The following is a 24,366-nucleotide window of genomic DNA, read 5'->3' as shown; positions in this document are numbered from 1 at the left end:
TCACTGTAATTTCACAATTTGAAAACATTTTAACACCAAATAATAGGAAAGACATAATCTTAGAATAAAGGACAAACCTTTGAATGAAATTCATTTAGCTTAATGAAATCTCAGCCCTCCTAGTCTTTCCTCCCGTAATTGTGTTTGGTAATAGTTTTGACAAAGACCACCAAAAAAGCCACCGTGTGGCTTGTCTGCGAGCCACATGTCATCTTAAGTCTCCAAGGAAAAAAATTAGGAAATGCATTGAAACAGGGGTGTTATTCAAACAGGTGTGTTCCATCCAACATTTTTTTTTTTTTTTACAGGAAAAACAAAGGTTAACTTCCTTGTTTGAAACAATAGCTCAGAAGAGATTGCTTTTCAATCAGTGCTGTTTCAAAGACTAAATATAAGATCCCTCTTGGAGCGCCTGGGTGGCTCAGTTGGTTAAGTGTCCAACTTTAGCTCAGGTCATGATCTCGCAGTTCACGAGTTCAAGCCTCGCATTGGGCTCCATGCTGACAGCTCAGAGCCTGGAGCCTCTTCCAGATTCTGTGTCTCCTTCTCTCTCTGCCCCTCTCCCACTCCCACTCGGTCTCTCTCTCTCAAAAATAAATGAACATTAAAAATTTTTTTAAATGCATGATCCTTCTTGAGCCCAAGACAAGAGCTGCACACAAATGTGATTAAGCTTGTGGACAGGAGCCAGAGGGCTGAGTCCTAGTCTCAGGTGTGAAACATGGGCTTGAACAGGTAACTTTTTTTTTTTAAAGTCTATTGGGGCACCTGGGTGGCTCAGTCGGCAAAGCATCTGACTTCAGCTCAGGTCATGATTTCACAGTTCATGAGTTCAAGCCCCACATCGGGCTCTGTGCTGACAGCTCAGAGCCTGGAGCCTGATTCAGATTTTGTGTCTCCCTCTCTCTCTGCCCTTGCCCCACTCATGCGGTCTCTCTCTCCTTCAAAAATAAACATTAAAAAAAATTTTTTTTTTAAGCAGCGTATTTATTGTGAAACTGTTAACACACACTCCAAAGAGTGAATAAAACATAAACATACAAATAATTACAGGTACCTCCAGGAGTGCCCGGGTGCCTCAGTGGGTTAGGTATCTGACTCTTCTTGATTTTGGCTCAGGTCATGATCTCAAGGGTTCACAGGTTTGAGCACTGCTTCAGGCTCTATGCTGACAGTGCTGAGCCTGTTTGGAATTCTCTCTTTCCCTCTCTCTCTGCTCCTCCTACTCATTTTCTCTCTCTCTCTCTCTCAAAATAAAGAAATAAACTTTTAAAAAAAGTAAAGTCCTGCATGAGCGCCACCTCACTTAGGAAGCAGAACTGGCCAGCACTTACAGAAATACACTTGCTACACGCTCACTCCCTTCCTTCCAAGGAGAAGCATCACCCTGACTTGAATATGACCATTTCTCTTTATGGGTTTACCACGTACACTGCATTTCAAAACAGCATAGCTTCGTTCTGCCTAGTTTTGAACTTTATATAAACTGAAGCACACTGTTAAGTATTCCTTAGCATCATGTTTCTTTTGCTCAACATTACTGACCAGATCTATGCGTGCCCTTGTGAGTAATCAGAGTTCATTTATCCTTGTTGCTATACAGTATTCTGCTATGTGACTCTACCACAGTTAGTTTAACCTTCCTACACTTCATGGGTGTTTTAGCTGTTTCCAGTCTGGGGCCGCTGTGACCCATGCTCAGTGAACATCCCTGCACGTGCATCCTGGGCACACACGCCTGAGCTCATCTGGGACACACGTCCAGCCATGTGTGTGTGCAGGGCACACACACCTTCAATTCTACTAGACGCTGCCAGTGGTTTTCAAAGTAGCTGTATCAGTTGGCACCCTGTCATCTAGGAGTTCCTATTTTTCTACGTCTTATCTGTCACTTGGCATTATCAGAATTTTAATATTCCAATCTGATGAGTGTAGAGCAAGATCTCATTCTGGTTTTAACCAACTAATGTGGGCAGGCAATTTTTCATGTATTTATTGGCCATTTGGATTTCTTCTCTGGTAGGTGCCTGTTCGGGTCTTTGGCACATAGTTTCTATCGGTGGCCTGCCTTTCTTCCCCTGGTTTACCCTTCCTTCCATTTGGCATCCTTTACCAGATATTCAATGATCATCTAGTACTGCATCCGCTGCAAGGAATTTAGTGATGAACAAGGAGAGCCTTGGGTCTCATTCAAGAACTTACAGTCCTACTACACAGGTTATTGGAAGAATCTGAAGTCAAGTGAGATAGTAACAAACAGGGAGGAGCAAATCGCCACGAGGAGAAGGCCTGACCGTCATTCAGGGGCAGAGAGAGCGCTGCACTCACTTGTGATCCCCTCGGTCATGATGTCGGTCATCTTACAGCAGGAGGACAGCATCCTCATGCTCAGCTGATCTACCACCAGCACCTGGAAGCAGAAAGAACAGCTTACAGCCTGCGTGGGACCTGCTTTCTACGTCAGACTTCAAAAAGAGCCCCAGAAATACAGAATATTAAGTTATAAATGTTCCTGACGGGCCAGAAGTTTCCTGAGATACATGCTAGCTTTCATCTCCCACACCACACCAGGACCTAACCTTCTGGGAGTAAGAGTTTGTTCTTGGTAACTTGACTTAACTGTATCAACTTAAAAAATTAAAGTTTTTCCATGATAAAGAAAATGAAAAGGCAAAAGAACAGAACAGAAGAACTCACAGCAGCACCCACACTCAGAGAAACCTATACTGGAGATGATTTTTTTTACAAGGAGAATGGACACTCGTGCTAAATAAATGGCACAGAAGGGGGGGATTTGCTGCCCGGCACGGGCGCCGTCTGGGAGCATACTCTACCCCAGTCCAGACTGGGAGAATGAGAACGTGCTAGCCCTGTTCCAAAAGCCTCATACCTGCAATTCTTCAGCTAACTGTTCCGATCTCCATCCAGCCCACGGTCGAAAGAAAAAGCTGGCAGCTAAAATAAGGCTACTTCTCTTCCACTTGAATGATATAAACTGAGGTAACAGGAGCTAGATACAGTGTGGACCAGAAACCTCTAAGAACCAATTAGTTTTGATTTTATGAGTCAACTTCCTCAAGATCAACATTCACCAGACCGTAAGTCAATTCCTGATGGGAAGCGTAAGAGACAATGAGGACACGTATGAAGAGTGCCTTGCAGATGGCCTCTCCCCGGGCGATGAGGATGGGATGTGCTGGCTAAAGCAATCTCACAAGGCTGAGGAGGAGACCCAAAGCCTTCAGTGCCAAGCAGCTCTGTCATTCCCAGTGCAAGTGAACTTGAAAATGTGTGGGATCTTCACTGTGGGACAACTTAGAAGCAAGAATGATTGGGATTTATACCTTTATTGGGTACTGGGATTTATAAATCTTCCAAAGACACACGGGGAAGTTGAAGTAAAACTGCATGTTCCCCTAGCCAGTATAAGGCCTGGCCCCAGGCAACCAAGTGACTGTCAGAATGCAGCACAGCACACTTTCCCACTTGTGTCACCCAGTCTGGTAACCGAGGACATAATCAATCTGATTGGCTTAACTATTTGCTTCCAGCACTGCTCTCAATGTTCTATGAATAAACAAGCTTTCTTTTTTGGTCTGATGTAGTTGCAGATAAGTGGGTATGGACCAGTTGCCTGGGCTCCACGGAGATGCCTTAGGGCCAGAAGAGGGGCTTCTTTCTTTCTCACCCACAACAAGTAGAATAATTTCATCTTCTCCTGCTTTATAGAAGGGGTTCCAGGTTAAGATTTTGTTTGAATAAAAAAGCTCCACTGGTAAGTGTCCCACCAGGTGATTGTTAAGAGAAGCTTTACGGCCAGGAGATCTCTTAACCAGGACGACATGGTAATGAGGCAGAGGAGATTACCAATTTTTTGTACTCTCTGGACACAGCAAAATCTTGGATTGCTACTTATATACATTTCTCCCAACTCTACTTTCTTCTATTTCCACCATTCTTCTATTTTCACATGAACTTACCTGTCAAGGCCATTAATTCTGCTCTTCTACTTACCTTCCACTCCCCCTTCTTCTTTACCTTCTTTATCACATCATGCATGATCTCTAAAAAAGGAGAGAGGATAAAAAAAAAAAAAAGGAAGTAAGGAAGGAGGGAAGGAAGAAAGGGAGGGAAGGAGGGAGGAAAACTTAAAGTAATGTCAAGGACTTTTTAACAACTGCCTTTTATGTTAGACTAGGTCATTTCCCCCAGCAGGCTTTGTTTTCTTGGTCATGCAATTCAACCAACCTGCTTACTGAGCCATAATCAAATTACCACAAACTCTTCCTGTTCCTTTATTCTTAACCTTAAAAAAATTTTTTTTTCTTACGTAAGCTCAAGGCCCAATGTGGGGCTGGAACTCACGACTCTGAGACAGAGTCGCATGCTCTACCAACTGAGCCAGCCAGGCACCTGTCTTCCTATTCCTTTAATGTGGCGGCAGTTCTCAAACTTTTTGGTTTCAGGACTTCTTTACACTCTTAACAATTTAGGACTCCAAAGAGTGTCTGGTAGGTGGGTAAATATCTATAGATATTTACCATATTAGAAATTAAACTGAGGGGCACCTGGGTGGCTCAGTTAAACATCCAACTTGGGCTCCAGGTCATGATCTCATGGCTCATGAGTTCGACCCCCACGTGGGGCTCTGTGCTGACAGCTCGGAGCCTGGAGCCTGCTTCGGATTCTATGTCACCCTCTCTCTCTGTCCCTCCTCCGCTCATGCTCTGTCTCTCCTTCAAAAGTAATTAAACATTAAAAAAAATAATCGTAATAAAAATAAAATAAAATAAAATAACAAGAGGAGTGCCTGGCTGGCTCAGTCAGTAAAGCATGCTGACTCTTGATCTCAGGGTCATGAGTTCAAGCCCCATGCTTACTTTAAATAAACAAACAAATTAAAAAACAGAACCATTATACGTTAACATAGAGAGCATTTCAATTAAATGTGACTAGATTTCCTAAAGTAAAACAAGTTTTAGTGAGAATATTGGCTTTTTTAAAAAACATTTTCACAATTCTCTTTAATGTCTGGCTTCCTAAAAGACAAATGGGTTCTCCTATCTGCTTCTGCAATCTGTTATGGAGTGTACAGCATATGGAAAACTCTACTGTATACTTGTGAGAGTAAGAGTGAAGAAGGCAAATAACATCTTAGTCTGATGATGAAGACAGTTCTGCTCATGGACTCCCCACAGGATCTCAGGTTTGAGAACCATTACCTTAAATGAAGTAGCTAAGAGGCTGTGACAATCCCTCAGGCCACATGAGTCTCCCCTCAAGCTCTGAAAACAGATGTGAAGGGCAATTGTGATGCCTTTCTCATCCTGAGTACATCTGTGGGATGGCCCCAACCAAAATCACCATTTTGGTAAGCTGCGGTTCCTATAAATGCCACATCACATGCAGGTCTACCCAGCCATGGAGTCTTCACAGCAAATACCACTTTCACCACTTTTTCTAAATCCAGGTAATACACAGGCCTGGAAGGTCTCAAAAGCAAGCGGTTGTCACCAAGTGTGTTTCAAACATTTAGGTCATTCTCTAGAGCACAGTGGTTCTGAATTCTTTTTACGATCTTCAATAATTTGATTTGTCATAAAAGTTTCCTAAAATATGAACTTTTTACTTGATTATAAAAAAGCCACACACAAAAATGAACTATTGGGACCTCATCAAAATAAAAAGCTTCTGTACAGCAAAAGAAACAATCAGCAAAACTAAAAGGCAACCTATGGAATGCAAGAAGATATCTGCAAACGATGTATCAGGTAAAGCTTAGTATCCAAAATCTATAAAGAACTTATCAAACACAACACCCAAAAAACAAACAGTTCAGTGAAGAAATGAGCAAATGACATGAATAGACACTTCTCCAAAGAAAACATCCAGATGACCAACATACACATGAAAAAATGCTCAACATCACTCATCATCAGGGAAATACTAGTCAAAACCACGAGACATCACCTCACGCCCATCAGAATGGCTAACAACAACAACAAGAACAACTCTGGCAATAAGAGATGTTGGCGAGGATGCAGAGAAAGAGGAGCTCTTTTGCACTGCTGGTGGGAATGCAAACTGGTGCAGCCGCTCTGAAAAAGTGAAAAATGGAGGTTCCTCAGAAAGTTAAAAGTAGAATTACCCTATGACCCAGCAATTGCACTACTAGGTATTTATCCAAGGGATACAGGTGTGCTGTCTTGAAGGGGCACATGCACCCCAATGTTTATAGCAGCGCTACTGACAATAGCCAAAGTATGGAAAGAGTCAAATGTCCACTGACAGATGAATGGATAAGGAAGACGTGGTGTATATACACAATGGACTATTACTCAGCAATCAAAAAGAACGAAATCTTGCCATTTGCAACTATGTGGATGAAACTAGAGGATATTACACTAAGTGAAATTAATCAATGAGTGAAAGACAACTATCATAGAACTTCACTCATATGAGGAATTTAAGATACAAAACATAAACATAAGGGAAGGGAAGCAAAAATAATATAAAAACAGGGAGGGGGACAAAACATAAGAGACTCTTAAATATAGACAACAGAGGGTTACTGGAAGGGTAATGGGAGGGGGAGGGGCTAAATGGGTAAGGGGCATTAAAGAATCTACACCTGAAATCATTATTGCCCCATTTGCTAACTTGGATGCAAATTTAAAAAATAAATAAAATTTAAAAATTTAAATTTAAAAAAATGTTTTATATTTTATTTATTTCAGAGAGAGAGACAGCATGAGCAGGGGAGGGTCGGAAAGAGAGGGAGACACAGAATTCAAAACAGGCTTCAGGCTCCGAGCTAGCTGTCAGCACAGAGCCTGATGCGGGGCTTGAACCCACAAACCGTGAGATCATGACCCGAGCCGAAGTCAGACGCTTAACCGACTGAGCCACCCAGGTGCCCCTAAAAATTAAAATTTAAAAATTTTAAAAAGCCACACACAGCAGTAAGCATTGAAAATACAAAAAAAAAAAAAAGAAAATACCACATATTATTTGTGTACATAAAAAAAAAAACGAAAAATCACCTGTAATCCTGCCAACTTGAAGTACATAATTAACATTTTAGTTTATTTCCTCCTAGCCTTTTCTATGCACCTCGACATAGTTAAGATCATGCTGTATATATAATTTTGTACTATGCCTTTTTCACGAATAACCTCATTTCCCCATACTAATAGAAATGTTTCCTGATTGTAAATGCCTGCATAACCATCCCTAGTTTAGTCAGCAATTTCCCCAATGGCTATTGAGATTATTTTCCGTATTTCAGTGTGGTAAAAAAAAAATGTGGTAACAAATATATCCAGTAAGAGGACAGTGGTTAAGTCAATTCGGTTATGTTAATATAATGGAATACAATGTACTCATTAAAAGTAATGACACAGTAACATATCCGTTCATTCATCCACTCTTCCATTTGATAACATTAGCTGAGCAACCACTGTTTGCCCTTTGGTGGACGAGGCACCGGGAAAGAGACACAGAAATGCCGTAGCTCCCGTGGCGCTTACACCCTGGTGGAGGAAGTAGACATTGAATAATGCGCAATCCCAGGTTCTCCTAAATTCTCTCTGAGGTGAATAAACAAAGACTATGGGAGAAAAAACCAGGTGTGAACAGCTACCTTTATGAGGGAGGCAGGCAAGGCCTCTCTGAGGAAGTGAACCTCACAAGGAAGATGCCAGCCATTCAAAAGCTGGGAAGGAGGAGCAGGCACAAAGGCTTGGGCCAGAAAAAGGAAAAAGAACTTGGCATCATCTTGGGAGTGGAGATGGTATAAGCTGAGGTTGGAGGCCAGATCATACTGGGCCTTGATAGGGAGTAGGATTTTCTCTGAAGGGCACTGGAAAGCCACTGAAGGCAGAAATGTGATCTGATGTGCTGTAGAGGGGAGACTGGAGGCGGTGAGAACGGGAGAAAGACACAGAGCTAGGAGGCCTTTGGAATCAGCCAGCCATGATTGGTGGCAGGGGTCACAGAAGTGGATGGATTTGATATATATTTTGGAAGTAAAACCAGCAGGGTAGCTGCTGAATTGGTTGTGGGGGCAGTGAGGCTGAGGAAGAGACATAATTCCTGGGTTTTGGGCTCAAGCAAAGAAATTGATGTGAAGTCATTTGGACATACAGAGAGAAAAGATTTAAAGGGAGAACTGATTTGTAAGAGAATACCAAGAGGGGCGCCTGGGTGGCTTAGTCGGTTAAGCGTCTGACTTTCGCTTAGGTCATGATCTCNAGAGAGAAAAGATTTAAAGGGAGAACTGATTTGTAAGAGAATACCAAGAGGGGCGCCTGGGTGGCTTAGTCGGTTAAGCGTCTGACTTTCGCTTAGGTCATGATCTCGCGGTTCGTGGGTTCGAGCCCCACGTCGGGCTCTGTGCTGACTGCCAGTTCAGAGGCTGGAGCCTGTTTCGGAGTCATGTCCCCCTCTCTCTCTGACCCTCCCCTGCTCACGCTGTCTTTCTCTCTTTCTCTCTCCTAGAAATAAATAAAATGTTTAAAAAAAAAAAAGAAAATACCAAGAGTCCTTTTTTTTTTAATGTTTATTTTTGAGAGAGACAGAGACAGAAACAGTGTGAGCAGAGCAGAAAGAGACAGACACAGACAGAGACAGAGCACATGCAAGGGAGGAGCAGAGAGAGAGAGGGAAACACAGAATCCCAAGCAAGCTCTAGGCTCTGAGCTGTCATCACAGAACTCAAGGCGGGGCTCAAACTCACAAACGGTGAGATCATGACCTGAGCCAAAGTCAGACACTCAACTGACTGAGCCACCCAGGAGACCCAAGAGTCCTCTTTTGATTAAAGGTTGAGGGGCACCTGGGTGGCTCAGTAGGTTGAGCATCTGACTTTGGCTCAAGTCATGATCTCTGGGTTTGTGAATTTGAGCCCCACGTAAGGCTTGCTGCATCAGCGCAGAACCCACTTTCGATCCTCTGGCCCCCTCTCTCAGTACCTCCTCTGCTTGTGCTCTCTCAAAATTAAATAAACTTAAAAAAAAAAAAGTAAGTTCTTTAAAAAAAAAAAAAAGACTGAGAAGGCGAAGAGATATCTGAGGGTTGATATGAGCAGGTAGCTGAGGTGGCTCTGGAGCTTTGAGGAGTGAGAAGTTCAGCTGGAGGTAAAAATTTGGACTTCAATCCTTCCTAGTTACTCCCATTCCAAAATTCTTGGGAGATAAATTTGTCATGGGTATTATTAACAGCCAATTCTAATGCTGCCCTACATTTTTCTAATCCAATACCAAAAAGGAAACAAGGATTAGAGCCCATTTTAGCATTAAGAATCAAGTAGCTTGGGCTACTTCCTCACAAATAATCCCTGGCAATCACATTTCATCTCTCTTGTAAGTCCTCTTTGTACGGGGCAACAACCAAGCCTCCTGAGGCTGGTCCAACCGGCAGGTCTTATTTCTACACGCCAAACTGTGCACCAACAGCCAACATGTCCACCCCATCGCCCAACCCATTTCTATAGACAAGACAGAAGACCCCAGGGCAGCTTCAACTTCTCCATAATCGCGAAGACCACGGCCCTGGTGGACTCCGCTTCCCGCACGGACAAGGGGTTAAGCAAGTAGGTTCCTTCTCAACCACATGCTCTAGGTCCTGCATGCCTCCCAAACTTGGCAAGTCCTTCCCATGGCCTGAGGAAAAGAGCAGGTAGCTAAGATTATCTGGCACATCCTCACATGCACCCAATATACCAACTGGAGTCCCAAAGCACTGGCTCTAGGGAGCTGCAAACCCTTGCCCCACTTGTGAAGCCCTGCCCTTCCAGCCCTGGCACCCATAACTGCCTCTCACAGTGACGTGTGTCAGGATGCCTAAGCCCATGGAACGCCAAAACATCTGAAACAGCATGACTGATATTCGCTGGGCTGGAAGCTTGGGGAGAAATGTGAGTATTACCAGAGTCCTTAAAACTATGGGCGATTCAAACATTCTAATGCTCTGCCCCGAACAGTTGCACCATAAGTCTGGCCCCATCGGATCGGAACAAGTGCCGCCATGTTCTGCAGAGAGATTGAAGGGAGACTAAACTCCGGCCACAACTACCCTCCAGTTTACCAACCCAAACTACAAGGAGCTTCCAGAGTCCTTCTGACTTAATAGTGGCAGTTCTTCTAAAAGACACCCTCTTGANTGCCTCGGAAAGTTCTAAAGTTAGAGCAGGGAAACTTCAGGTTCAGGCAGTTGCTGACTGTGTGGACTTGGGCAAGTTTAAAATGTTTCAGGCTTCAGTTTTCTCACCTGCAAAACTAAATTAGAATACTCTAATGACCCATTACAAAGATCAGTGAGATACAATGGTTTTTAAGTGCCTGGCATCCAATAAAAGGCACCGCTGTGGGTCACTATAAAGTATGTTATTCACACAGACAAGGAATTATTTCCTTGGGAAAATTATGACACGTCGCTTCCACCAATAAAAATCAGTACTATAATGTAAAAACCTATTAAGAAGAAGTACAGGGGGGCACCTGGGTGGCTTAGTCGGTTAAGCGTCCGACTTTCGCTTAGGTCATGATCTCGCGGTTCGTGGGTTCGAGCCCCGTGTCGGGCTCTGTGCTGACTGCCAGCTCAGAGCCTGGAGCCTGTTTCAGAGTCCTTGTCTCCCTCTCTCTTGACCCTCCCCTGCTCACGCTGTCTCTCTCTCTCCTAGAAATAAATAAAACATTTAAAAAAAAAAAAAGAAGAAGAAGAAGTACAGGGGGGCCTGAGTTGCTCAGTTGGTTAAGCATCTGGCTTCTGATTTCCGTTCAGGTCATGATCTGTTTGTGAGATCAAGCCCCGCGCGCTGGGCTCTGCACTCACAGCATGCAGCCTGCTTGGGATTCTCTCTCTCCCTCCCTCTCCCTCTCTCTCCCTCTCTCTCTCCCTCTCTCTCTCTTTCTCTCTCCCTCTCAGCTCCTCCTCCACTGGCCTGTTCTCTCTCTCTCTCTGGAATTAAACATTTTTTAAAAACGTATTCAAAATACAGTTTTAGAATAATCACGAAAATATTAGGTAACAAACTCTATAGGTACTTCACCCAAAACTTTATGACTTCTCTGACCCCCAACAAACATGTGGTATGTTTTAGAATAATGGCAAGAACGTGCCAGTGTGTACGTTATAAATCTTAAATGTAAAGATAAACCTGAACAGAAGACTCCTTCTACCCTTTCTGAGGAGACAGACAGACCTCTGTTTATCTACGAACAGATGCATTAAAAACGAATCACAAGTCGGGGCCCACAGGCATTTAATGTCGCAACACAGACACACATGGACTATATTCTTAAATTGCCGTCACTTAACGTTGTTCTGTACATTCACTCAGACAAGAAGACGAAACGAGGTATCAAACTGGAAAGAAGGATGTGGAAGGTCTGCCTGCAGCAATCATGGGAATCACACTCACGTTTAGTAGTGTGGCAGGTACAAAACAGCTACCTGGGAGCCACCAGGGCTTTTATGTGGCAGCAACAGCAGACCCCGGGGAGACAGCCCCACTGTTCACCCTACAGACTGGGCTGGGACCCCACCCAGGCCGATGCCACGCCGCTGGCAATTCTGCTCCGAGGTGACAAGTCTATTCCTCTCTGCCCCCAGCACTTGAGATACCTGAAGACCGCAAACATCCCTCTTTGTCTCGCTCGGGGCTGAAGGGTCTCCTGGCTAAACAGCTGCACCTCCCGAGTGGAATGAGTTTAATGCGAAACGACACATACGGAAACGGTTCAAATACTTGAAAACAAGTCTTCCAAATACTGTCAAGATCTTCCCTTGGAAATAGTTATACACGAACTGTTGGTTATCTAAGTACAAATTACAATGTAACTACAAATTTTTGCTTATGTGTTGCTCTTTTTTTTTTTTTTTTAATGTTTATTTGAGAGAGAGAGAGAGAAAAAGAGAGAGAATGTGAGTGAGGGAGGAGCACAGAGAGGGAGACACAGAATCCAAATGGACCTTGAAAGCTTGTTTGGAGGTTCTAGCAGGGGAGCGCCGCTACTCGTATACCCTTGACCGAAGAATGGTCCTCCTCTATTGGGGAAGGTCGTCCTCTTCGACAGAGAGCGCAGCTTCGGGAGGGATGCACATGGAGCGGTGAGGGAGGAAGGGGACACCGCCTAGCCAGCCAAATCAGCCAAATCAACCCTGGAGATCAATGGGGTGACAGAGGTCGCAGCCAGATCGCCCTCACAAGAGACACAGAATCCAAAGCAAACTCCAGGCTCTGTGCTGACAGCACAGGACTCGATTCTTAAGATTGCAGGGCTCAAACTCACGAACCAAGAAATCGTGACCTGAGCTAAAGTCAGAGGCTTAACTGACTGAGCCACCCAGGCACCCCACCTTTATGTTGTTCTTAAGAATACAGAAGTATAGCACATTTGTGTTGAAGATTTCAAATAGATGCATAAGTACAAAGTGAAATTTTTCTCCTTACTCCCATTTTTGAGGGGAAAACCCATTAACAAGTTTAGTAGGCACCCTTACAGATCGTTTTATCTATGCATTCTTTTTTTTTTAAATTTTTTAATGTTTTATTTATTTCTGGGAGATAGAGCTAGAGACAGAGACAGCGTGAGCAGGGGAGGGTCAGAGAGAGAGGGAGACATGGAATCTGAAGCAGGCTCCAGGCTCTGAGCTCGCTGTCAGCACAGAGCCCGATGCGGGGCTCGAACCCAAGAGTCGTAAGATCATGACCTGAGATGAAGTTGGACGCTTCACCAACTGAGCCATCCAGGCGCCCCTTCTATACATATTCAAGTGTGCATGGAATGTATGCACATACTTTCACGGCTCTTTGGCTGAGGCCTGATAGAAGGTTGATAACTTTCCATGATTCTACTTCTTTGGTGTTTAAGAACTCTTATATTGGAAAGAACCTTAGAGATCATTTAAGACCGAGGTCTAGTCCCTCTTTTTGGGACTGAGATACTCCCTGCAAAACAAAGCCATCTGGAGTAGACAAGGCCACTAAGTGGTCACTCCAGAGTGAGCAGAAATGGGTCTCTGGAGCCCAACGAAATGCTCTTCCCACTACACACATGTTCTCTTGAGCTCTAGCATGGACTGGACTCTGAAATTGAAGCCAGGTGTGCTTTTCTCTGTTTTGTTTCAATGATCACCTTGACATACTACAGCTAAGTCATTCAGATGGGTTTTGGAGCCAGATCCTCCACTCACTAGCTGTGACCTTGGGCAAATTATTAAATTTCTCTGTGTCAGTTTCCCCATCTGTAAAATGGGAATGACCACATATGCCCCATAGAGTTATTGAGGAATTAAACAAGTTCATGTGTGTTAAGCACTTAGTTTCGTACTTAACACTGTTGGTTATTACCATCAGCAGCAGCATCTACTTCAGATGGTATTTGACCTTCCTAAGAAGGAAGAACCCAGTGATTTCCAACTGGTTTCTTACTGCTCCTCCATGGAGTCTGTGATGTCTCCTATTTTCCAGTCTGTGTCTCTGCATACAAATTCTTTCATCCACTCAACAATGATGATTTACTGAACACCTGCTATAAGTCAGACATCTTTCCAGACACTGAAAAGACCACGGTGACCAAGTAAACAAGATTCCTGCTCTTAAGCCGCTTACACCTGGAGGTATAAGGGCCGAGAGAGCAATGCACACAAGGAAGTAAACAAGACCATTATAGTCAGCGATATGTGCTCAAAGGAAACTAAAAAGGTTAATCAACAAGAGTGTGATGGGATTTGGGAGAAGGTCCTCTGAAGAGGTGACCAGGAAGTTCTGGGGGGAAGAGTTTTCTAGGCATCAGAAGAGCAGATGCAAAATCCTCAAGCCAGGATGAAGAGTGGGACAGTCCAGGAATAAAAAGAAAGCAATTATGGGGAGATCCAGCAAGCGCAGTGAGGGAAAGAATGGTTCAGGATGTACTCGAAGAGGCCACCCCATAGTCTCCCTGGGTCTTTAAAGCAATAACTCCGAGGCCTCCACAAGTCATGCATAGCATTCTGCTCCTGGAACACTAAGCCTCATTCATTCACCTTCAAACATGACAATTCCCTGCCATCCATGCACCCTCAACTCCCACAGGTCTCTGCGATCTGGCAAATGTCTGTAGAATGAATGAACCCCCGAGTGGCATGACTGAGCAGCGCCTGCTGGAGGTGAAAGAAGTGGTTCTGTTCACAGTGCATCTCATGGCTGAGTGAGGTGACTCTACCCAGTAGCTCTCTGCAACCACCTACATACCCCCTCTGGGGCCACCACTCTCCTAGACAACCCCCAAGATTCAGGACTCTCAATTCAAAGAGGACTGTCAGAAAAAAATAGCCTCAGGGACTCTTACCAGGACCACTGGGGACTGGGAATGCTTTATTCTTTTTTTTTTTTTTTAATAACAGCAAAAAAAGTTTTTTTTTAATGTTTTATTTATTTCTGAGAGAGAGAGAGAGAGCACGAGCACAGGGGAGGGTCAGAGAGGGAGGGAAATACAGAATCTGAAACAGGCTCCAGGCTCTGAGCTAGCTGTCAGCACAGAGCCCGATGAACCCACGAACCATGAGACCATGACCTGAGCCAAAGTCGGACACTTAACTGACTGAGCCACCCAAGTGCCCTGAGAATGCTTTATTCTTGAGGAACATGACAGGTAAACTATGGCTATTCTGGCTAGTCCCAGGTTTGCAAGCCAGAAAGACCTAGAAATGCTCTTCCCTAACTCTACTCACTCAAATGCAGCGAGGAGTGTATTATGTGAATGTACAGATACAAAAGCTCAAATCCAAAGTTTCTACCATTCTAGCATTCCTCTATAAGTTAATTTCTAACCAGTGCTGGAGACATCACAACCTAGCCAAAATACCTTTAAAAGCTCTTATTAAACAAAACCTCAATCAATAATTCAGTCTCAATTTTTAACAATGCCCACAATGGTAGTAGTAGCTAACATTTTTTTCAAGAGTTGCTATATGGAATACATTGTCCATGCATCATTTCATTTAATGCTCACTCTGCCCCTCTGGGATTAAGTATTATAATCACTCCCATTTTACAAAGAAGAAAACTGAGGCCAAGAGAAGTGAAGTGTCTAGCACCCGCAAACAAAATGCACAGAACCACAGGAAGCCTTAAATACACACACACACACACACACACACACACACACACACACACATACACTCTTTGGAGATTATATATATTTAAGTATAAATCAATTCTTGACCTCAAGGAACTTATAGTCCATTTGGGGAAACAAGACAGTACACCTGGAGCATAAAATAAGTCAGCAGAACCCTCCTGCACTGCTGATGGGAGTGTAAAATGGCATAGCCGCTTTGGAAAACAGTCTGGTGGTTCCTCAAACCACTAAATGTAGAATTTCCATATGATCCAGCAATTCCACTCCCAGGAATATACCCAAGATGAATGAAAACAGGTTTACACAAGAACGTACACATGAATGCTCATAGCAGCATTATTCATGATAGCCAAAAAAGTGGAAGCAACTCAAATGGCCACCACCCAATGAATGGATAAATAAATGTGGTATATCCAGACAACGGAATATTCAGCCATACAAAGGAATGAAATACTGATACATGCTACAACATGGATGAATCTTTAAAACACATTAAGTCAAAGAAGCCAGTCACAAAGGGCCACAAATCATCTGAATTCCATTAGAAAGTAGCTCAATATTTTCCCTAGGGCAGGGGGATGGAGGAGGTGGGGGTGATGTCGAAGGAGTAATGGAGCTTGTTTTGGGGGCAATGCAAGTGTCCTAAATTTGACTGTGATTATGGATGCACAATTCTGTGAATATCCTAAAAGCCACAGAAATGCACACTTTAAATGGGTGAATGGCAGGGCACCTGGGTAGCTCAGTTGCTTAAGCATATGACCTCTGCTCAGGTCATGATCTCGAGGTTCACGGGTTTGAGCCCCATGCTGGGATCTGTGCTGACAGCTCAGAGCTTGGAGCCTGCTTCAGATTGGCTCCCCTCCCTTACCCCTTCCCTGTTCATATTCTGTCTCTCAAAAAAAAAAATAAATAAATACATGCATACATACATTAAACAAAAACTTAAATGGGTGAATGGTATGGTATGTGAATAACATCTCAAGAAAGCTGTTTTATAAAAAAGTCATCAGAGAATTTTAGGTAAAAATTTCAAACTCAAAAAACAAACACCATTTTGTTTAATATGGAATTGTTCTATAGTGTCCTCATCTGAAGACAGCTACCCTGGCTCACCCCTATAAGAACCATCAGTTACCTAAAATTATAATTTACTATAATTCCGCATGTAAATTGTACTTTGTGAAACTGTGAGACCAAAATAGAGACCACAGACTGTCAGCTACTGGGCAAGAACGAGGTACCACGCTCCCTGTAACTGCTGTTCAATTATAACTACTTACCCTGGGAATGTTCCTGTTTAGATTTGCTTTTTGGGTGCTGAGGAGTGGGAGGGAAGGGAAGGCCCCATTGTTGGAGTGGTCACAAGCTTTAGAACATTCAGAGACTGGTGAACACACCCACTGATTGCATAAGACTCAAATGTCCAATGTTATGACATCTAACACTTGGGCGGCTGCCAACTCTGAGAGGAGAGCATGATAATAAATAAATGCCTGATGTCCGAGAAACCAAATCCTAACCTCAGCCCATAAAGATGCCAGATGGAGTTACAGAAAGAACTATTCACTATCTCTTTCACAGGGGATTTTCATTTTCTATTTTATTTTCCCCACTCTGCTTCCTAAGGTTTAGAGCCCAAAGGTCAAGGAGCTAGAAAGTCTCTAAAGCAAAGCCTCACAGATCTTGGAATTTTGTTTTTCTTTTTAATTTTTTTAAATGTTTTATTTATTTCTGAGAGAGAGAGAGAGAGAGAGAGTGTGAGCAGGGGAGGGTCTGAGAGGGGGAGAGGGAGACACAGAATCTGAAACAGGCTCCAGGCTCTGAGCTAGCTGTCAGCACAGAGCCCGGTGTGGGTCTCGAACCCACGAACCATGAGATCATGACCTGAGCCAAAGTGGGACACTACCCAGGTGCCCCGATCTTGGAATTTTGAGTAGCAGAAAGGAAATCTCAAATGAGGACAGAACGGGATTAGAAACAGGAGTTCCTAGATGCACTCTGGATGCAGTCACCTCATCTCAGCTCCGAAGAAGCTATTTTCTTCTTTCTAAGGCTGCTTTCAACATAATATCCCCTGAATTAAAGGAGCTGTGAGGTTACCAAAGACACACAAGTAGAAAAATCAATTAAAAATGGAAACCAAAGGGGAGCCTGGGTGGCTCAGTCGACTGGATGTCTGACTTTGGCTCAGTTCATGATCTCACGGTTCATGGGTTTGCGCCCCACATGGGGCTCTCCACTCTCAGCATAGAGCCCACTTCAGATCTGTGTCTCCCTCTCTCTCTACTTCTCCTTGCCCTTGTTCTCTCTCTCAAAAATAAATAAAAACATTAAAAAAAAAAAAAAAAGGAAACCAAGGGGTGCCTGGATGCTCAGTGCTCAGTCAGTTGAGTGTCTGACTCTTGATTCAGACTCAGGTCATGATCCCAAGGTCATGAGATCAAGCCCCACATCAGGCTCTGTGCTGACCATGGAGCCTGCTTAAGATTCTCTCCCTGTCCCTCACCCTCTTCCCCCACTCATGCTGTCACTCTGGTTCTCTAAAAAAAAAAGGAAACCAAAACAATTTATATCTTCTTAAAATCAATAGCTCATGGTAAACACTATTTAGTTATATCTAATGTTTTGAAACAAAAAGACCAAAGACACGAAGTAGTGAAATGGAGATTAATATTCTAGGACAGACAGCACTATGAATAAGTGAATAAGCACAGTGAATAAGACACTAAAAAAATTTTTTTTAATGTTTTATTTATTTCTGAGAGAGAGAGAGAGAGAGACAGACCGTGTGAGCAGGGGAGGGTCAGAGAGACAAGGAGACACAGAATCTGAAACAGGCTCCAGGCTCTGAGCTAGCTGTCAGCACAGAGCCCGACGCGGGGCTGGAACCCACGAACCATGAGATCATGACCTGAGCTGAAGTCGGCCGCTTAACTGACTGAGCCACCCAGGCGCCCCAAATAAGACATTTTTAAAAGGACTCAGGAATGAGGGCCATTCTTATACAAGATAATGATATTATCTGGGTACATGGGTGGCTCAGTCAGTTAAGCCTCTGACTCCTGGTTTTGGCTCATGCCATGATCTCATGGTTCATGGGTTCGAGCCACACGTCTGGCTCCTTGCTGACAGTGTAGATCCTGTTTGGAACTCTCTCTCTCCTTCTTTCTGACTCTCCCCTCCTCAAGGGTCTCTCTCTCTCTCAAAATAAATAAATAAACTTAAAAAAAAAAAGATAGTGATACTATCATGCAGTTATTTGGGAAGTGTTTTATATTTGCTGAAAGAAAAAAAGGAAGGAAGGGAGGGGAGAGAGCGAGAAAGAAAGAAAGGAAGGAAGGAAAAAAACACACTGCCCACATACATACATATATATCATGAGCAGCAGCAGATCTCATCTGCTAACTTCTCAGTCAGTCGGCCAGCCTGTCCTCTGCCTAGTACAGACTATGATGTCTGCAGTAATTACTCCTTGAACTGCAAGGACCTAGAACAGGTATCTAGCTTGATCTTGGCAAGAACCCAAGATGGGGCCAGTATCTTAAGTTCATAGGAGCAGAATCTAAAGGCTCCAAGTGACATTTCTTGACTTAAATGGGAGTTCCCCTCCCACTAAGGACTAAGGATTGGAGAAAACATACTTCTAAAGATGGGGAAGAATGGAATATTTCATAGAATCCCAGAAACCCAGAGCAGACAAAAGATCATCTAGTCTAGTGGTTCTTAATGGGGAGTGACTGTGCCCCCAGGGGCCTTTCAGCCATGTCTGGAGACATTTTTGACTGTCATGACTGGAGGGTGCTCTGGGCATTCAGTAGGGAGAGGCCAGGAATGCTGCAAACATCCTCCAATGCACAGGCTCACACAGCCTCAAACGTCAATAGTGCTGAGGGTGGGGCGCCTGGGTGGCTCAGTCGGTTAAGTGTCTGGCTTCAGCTCAGGGTCATGATCTCATGGTTTATCACTTTGAGCCCTGCATTGGTCTCCACACTGACAGTGCAGAGACTGCTTCGGATCCTCTGTCTCCCTCTGCCCCTCCACTGGCACACTCATTCTCACTCTCTCTCAAAAATAAGCATTTTTCTTTTTTTAAGTAAAAAAAAAACAAGGGCCTGGGTTGTTCAGTCGGTGAAGCATCCAACTTCAGCTCAGGTCATGATCTCAAGGTTCATGGGTTCAAGCCCCGCGTCGAGCTCTGTGCTGACAGCTAGCTCAGAGCCTGGAGCCGGCTTCAGATTCTGTCTCCCTCTCTCTCTGCCCCTCCCCTGCTCTCACTCTCTCTCTCAGAAATAAATAAAAACATTTAAAAAATTTTTAAATAAAGTAAAAAAACAAAAATGCTGAGGTTGAGAAATCCTGATCTAGTCCATTTTTATAAAGAAACTGAGCCCACCAGATATAAGAGACTTGTCTATGACAGTGATGGTAGGAATCATCTTATCTTCAAGTCCAAGACTCTCACCAGCCCAGTCTGTATTGTTCTAAGCTTTTTATTTTAAAAAAAATTTTTTAATGTTTTATTTATTTCTAGGAGAGAGAGAGACAGCCTGAGCAGGGGAGGGTCAGAGACAGAGGGAGTCACAGACTGAAACAGGCTCCAGGCTCTGAGCTGGCAGTCAGCACAGAGCCCGACGCGGGGCTCGAACCCACGAACCGCGAGATCATGACCCAAGCGAAAGTCGGACACTTAACCGACTAAGCCACCCAGGTGCCCCTGTATTGTTCTAAGCTTTAACCTGCTTCGGGTCTTCAGTTTTGAGATATTAAGTTCTGAGATGTCTTGGGGCGCCTGGGTGGCTCAGTCGGTTAAGTGTCCAACTTTGGCTCAGGTCATGACCTCATGGTTCATGGGTTCGAGGCCCGCATCGGGTTCTGTGCTGGCAGCTCAGAGCCTGTAGCCTGTTTCGGATTCTGTGTCTCCCCCTCTCTCTCTGCCCCTCCCCTGCTCTGGCTCTGTCTCTGTCTCAAAAATAAACAAAAACTATAAAAAAGTTAAAAAAAAAAAAAAGAGATGTCTAGTCTCGGGGCACCTGGGTGGCTCAGTTGGTTAAGAATCCAATTCTTGGTTTCAGCTTAGGTCATGATCTAATGGTTTGTGGGTTCGAGCCCCAAGTCGGGCTCTCTGCTGACAGTCCAGAGCCTGCTTGGGATTCTCTCTTTCTGCCCCTCCTCCACTTGCTCTCTCTCAAAAAAGTAAACTTAAAAAAAAAAGCTAATAATAAAAATAAAAAATGTTTAGTTTCACATAAGCATGGCAAGACCATAAACTCAGCCCCTCCTGGAGCCACCAGTACAGCTACTGTCCAGGGGTCAAACTGACATAAGACAAAAAGCCTCAGGGAAGCTTCCAGAAGGAGGAAACCTCCCTGCACCACCACTCCCAGCCCCCAACATATAAAAAAGTCTAATTCCAGGAGGGCTGCTTCCTGTTCCCAACTCCACAGAACTGGTTACAATTATGCACCAGGAAAAGGAAACATCCTCCAGGGGGCTGGGCCCAGGATCAAGCACAGGAAGAAGGTGGAGCTCCCAGAAGAAACACTGAAAATCCAAAAGAAACAGCAGAGTTTACACTTTCACTGAATACGCAGACTGTATTTCACATAAGTCTTCATATCCTGTAGAAAGTCGGTCTTTCATACCCCGTAGGAAAGATGCTGCTTGCTTACATCCGAGAATTGGTCTGTTAGTTCTGGAGCGCTACCATTGTTTTCCACTTCCTTGGCCTGACTAGCCCATTTCCTGCTTTGCTCGGTTATTTCACAGCACCTTACATCTGAGCTCTTGGTTCATCATTTTCCTGCCAGTGATTTGAACTGTTTTCTCTGTATGAGTCTTCTTCCAGAATAAATTATTTACCTGAGTCTACGAGCCATATTTCTCTCATTTTTCCTTATCAAAGTTTCTCTCCTATATAGTTTTCTCCCCCCGCTTTTCTGCTTAAATCACCTAGACAAGGGCAATTCTCTCCGGCAGTCTGCTTATGTAAAAGGGTACAGGTGGGCTCTCTTCACCTGCTCCCCGTTTACTGAGGTATTATTTGAATATCGCCCTCAGAACATGACTGGGGTGTATTCTGGGATGGTGGTCTTTGCCCAGCCTTCACTTAGGGAAGGGTGGGTGGTGGAGAACTGACCAGGGAAAGTTGTCTCCCCATATTGTGTAACGTAGCTCCATGCCAACGATCACTCCACTGAAGAAGTATGTTGAGGTCCGAATACACAGTATCAGAAGAAATGACCTTAGGGTTAACTTGATTTCCTGCTTCAGAGTGAGCTAATGAAATTCAGAATGAAATTTTTGGATTTGGTGTGTCCCCAATTTTTTTTTTCACCTGTCTGTTTAGTCAGGATTTGTTTGCTGCCCAGTTAGCCCTAGGACTCTAGCAGACTGTTTCCATTCTCTCGGCAAGAAAGGGGGGAAAAAATAAAGTGCCCAAAAGAGCCAGTCATTTTGCTATGTTAACTAGGGTGTGGAGGTCCCCAGCTTTTGGTTGCTGGCCACTCCCCTCCTTCCTTCCTAGAATGCAGTTCTTATATATGATGAAGTCTTATTTTTATTTATTTTTTAAAGTTTATTTATTTATTTTGAGAGAGAGAGCACAAGCAGGTGAGGGGCAGAGAAAGGAGAGAGAACTCCCAGAGCCTGACATGACATGAGGCTCAAACCCACGAACCGCAAGATCATGAACTGATCCCAAACCAAGAGTTGGATGCTTAACCAACTGAGCCACCCAGTCACCCTTGACAGTCTTATTTTTAAATTCTGAGTCTGTGGCCTTCTTTCCTTTTTCTTTTTATGATTTTATTTTTTGGGGGGTGCCTGGGTGGCTCAATCGGTTAGGCATCTGACTTCGGCTCAGGTCATGATCTCGTGGTTCGTGGGTTTGAGCCCCACTCAGGGCTCTGCGCTGACAGTTCAGAGCCTGGAGCCTGCTTCAGATTCTGTGTCTCCCTCTCTCTCAGCCCCTCCCCCATGTCCTCACACAACCTCTCTCAAAAATAAACATTAAAAAAATTTTTTTAAAGATATTTTTAAAGTAATCTCCATACCCAATGTAGGGCTCAATCTTACAACCTCAAGATCAAGAGTTATATGGTCCACTGACTGAGCCAGCCAGGTGCCCCTGTAGTCTTATTTTCTACAGCAGAAGTGGGGTAAGTGACATAGCAGGTCTAGGAAAGCTGAGTTCATCTCAAGTGGAATCCTAAACCAGAAGTAGGAAACACTGAAAACCAACTGAATGTTAAAAAAAGAAGCCTCAATAGTTTGAGGAACTGGAAGCACCAGTACCTCTAACATGCAAAAGAACGGGGGTGGGGGCCAGTATAAGGCATGTTGGTAGAAAGGTACTTGGGAAACAGCTATACCCTAGGTCCCTTCTACCACTTCCCATCACTGGGTGATTATCTGTCTCCCAACATGGCAGAACAATGAAAGTTTCCTCTCTGGACAGTGTAGAGTCTGCAGAGTCCCCGGACTGGGAAGCCTCAGGCAGGCTCAGAGTGAGTCTACTACTGAAAACAGAGGACTAAATGACCATGTGTACAGACTGTTAAAAACAAGAGAGGTGAAAAAAATCCCAGGGGGGCGGTGAACAGAGGTCCAGAGTAACTGTGATGCACCAAAGGGAAGATGACCAGTCTCAGCCTAATGGGGTTTTATATTCACCCACACAGTCATGGTGCCCGGTGCCCTTCATTCCGTCGTGGAGAGGCAGGTTCCCTGGGGTATCGTTTCATGTAGGGCCGGGGTGCTGGTGATGAATTCTTTCAACTTTTTTTTTTTAAATATCTGAAAGTGTTTATTTTGCCTCGTTACTGAAGGGTACAGCATATTCTCTGGAGTATAGCATTCTAGGTTAATATTTTATATCTCTCAGTCCTTCAAAGTTACTGCTCTACTGCCTTTTAGCTTACATTGTTCCTGGCAAGAAATCTGCACCATCTTTATCTCTGCTCTGTATATAGTGTGTCTTTTCTCCTTGGTTAATTAAAATTGGGGGGTGCCTGGGTGGCTCAGTGGGTTGAGCGTCCGACTTCGGCTGAGGTCATGATCTCACCGTTCGTTTGAGCCTCACATGGGTTCGCTGCTGTCAGCGCAGAGCCTGCTTCGGATCCTCTGTCTCTCTCTCTCTGCCCCTCCCCTGCTCACCTCTCTCTCTCAAAAATAAGTAAAACATTAAAAGTTTTTCTTTTTTATAACTGCTTTTAAGCAATTGGCTATAATGCGTCTTGGTGTAGAGTTCCTCATATTGCTTATGCTTGGGGTTCAGTGAACTTCTTGGATCTGAGAGTTTATAGTTTTCATCAAATTTGGAAATAGTTCCAAATACCCTGCCCCTTTCTTCTCTCCCCTGCATTCTTCTCTCTTTTGCGGACTATATACTGGACTCCTTGAAGTTGCCCCATGGCTTACTGATGTTTTTGGGTTTTTCTCCTCAGTCTTTTTCCTATTTCACTTTGGACAGTTTCTAATGCTGTCTCCAAGTTCACTATTTTTTTCTTCTGCAATGTCTAACCCCTAACCCTTCAGTAAAAAAGGAGATAAAAATAAAGAAAGCGTGAGGTTAACAACTGTTAAATCTTGGCAGAAGGTAAGCAGGCAATTTATATTATTCTTTCAACTTTTCAGCATTTTGGACTTTTTTAAAGTTTATTTATGAGAGAGAGAGAACAAGCAGGGGAGGGGCAGAGAGAGAGGCAGACAGAGGACCCAAAGCAGGCTGTGTGCTGACAGCAGAGAGCCCGATGTGGAGCTTGAACTCACCAACCATGAGATCGTGACCTGAGCCCAATTCGGAAAGTCTGACGCTTAACCAACTGAACCACCCAGGCACCCCTGTTGAATATTTTTAATAAGAGACTGGAGACAGGGAAAGAATGGGTATTACCACTGTATGAGAAACTGACCGGATCTGTCAGTCTCAGTTAAAGTCTGGAAAAAGTTATTTCTCTAACTTGAATTTCAAAGTTCCTTAAGGGATAAATAGGGGTGGGGGAACACAGAAGGAGAGACACCCCAGCAGACAACCAAAACAGTAAAGTTCAAGGTAACCCACCCTAGGATTATCGGAGGGAAAGCAAACTGGAAACTTCAGTAGCCACATGACTGCCTCATCTTCAAATCCTGAAGCACTTTTACCACAAACATGATTATGTCTGTAGGCTGAGTAATTTTTAAGGGGTCTGCCTCACAGTAGCCTCTTGCGGAAAGCCTAGAGCAGAGGGAGATTCCT

The 24,366-nt window shown here is 44.0% G+C and overlaps 1 protein-coding gene across 3 annotated transcripts in view; it reads right to left on the bottom strand.

Moving 5' to 3' along the window:
* STXBP1 (syntaxin binding protein 1) overlaps nucleotides 1-24,366 on the bottom strand; it is a 71,996-nt gene that overhangs the window by 34,978 nt on the left and 12,652 nt on the right. For all 3 annotated transcript variants that reach the window (XR_013336111.1, XM_077768265.1, XM_077768264.1), the window contains exons 2-3: nucleotides 4,015-4,064; nucleotides 2,329-2,410 (exon numbers count right to left, since the gene is read on the bottom strand). Coding sequence is in view for 2 of the 3 variants with exons in the window: in XM_077768265.1 (XP_077624391.1) it covers nucleotides 2,329-2,410; nucleotides 4,015-4,064 (132 nt within the window). In the remaining variant the exon portion in view is untranslated. The remainder of the gene's footprint in view (nucleotides 1-2,328; nucleotides 2,411-4,014; nucleotides 4,065-24,366) is intronic.

The sequence above is a fragment of the Crocuta crocuta genome, unplaced genomic scaffold (genome assembly GCF_008692635.1).
Source record: "Crocuta crocuta isolate KB4526 unplaced genomic scaffold, BGI_CrCroc_1.0 scaffold35, whole genome shotgun sequence".
NCBI lineage: Eukaryota > Metazoa > Chordata > Mammalia > Carnivora > Hyaenidae > Crocuta > Crocuta crocuta.
Note: the sequence above shows the minus strand (reverse complement) of the source record. Positions and strands in the feature narration are given on the sequence as shown.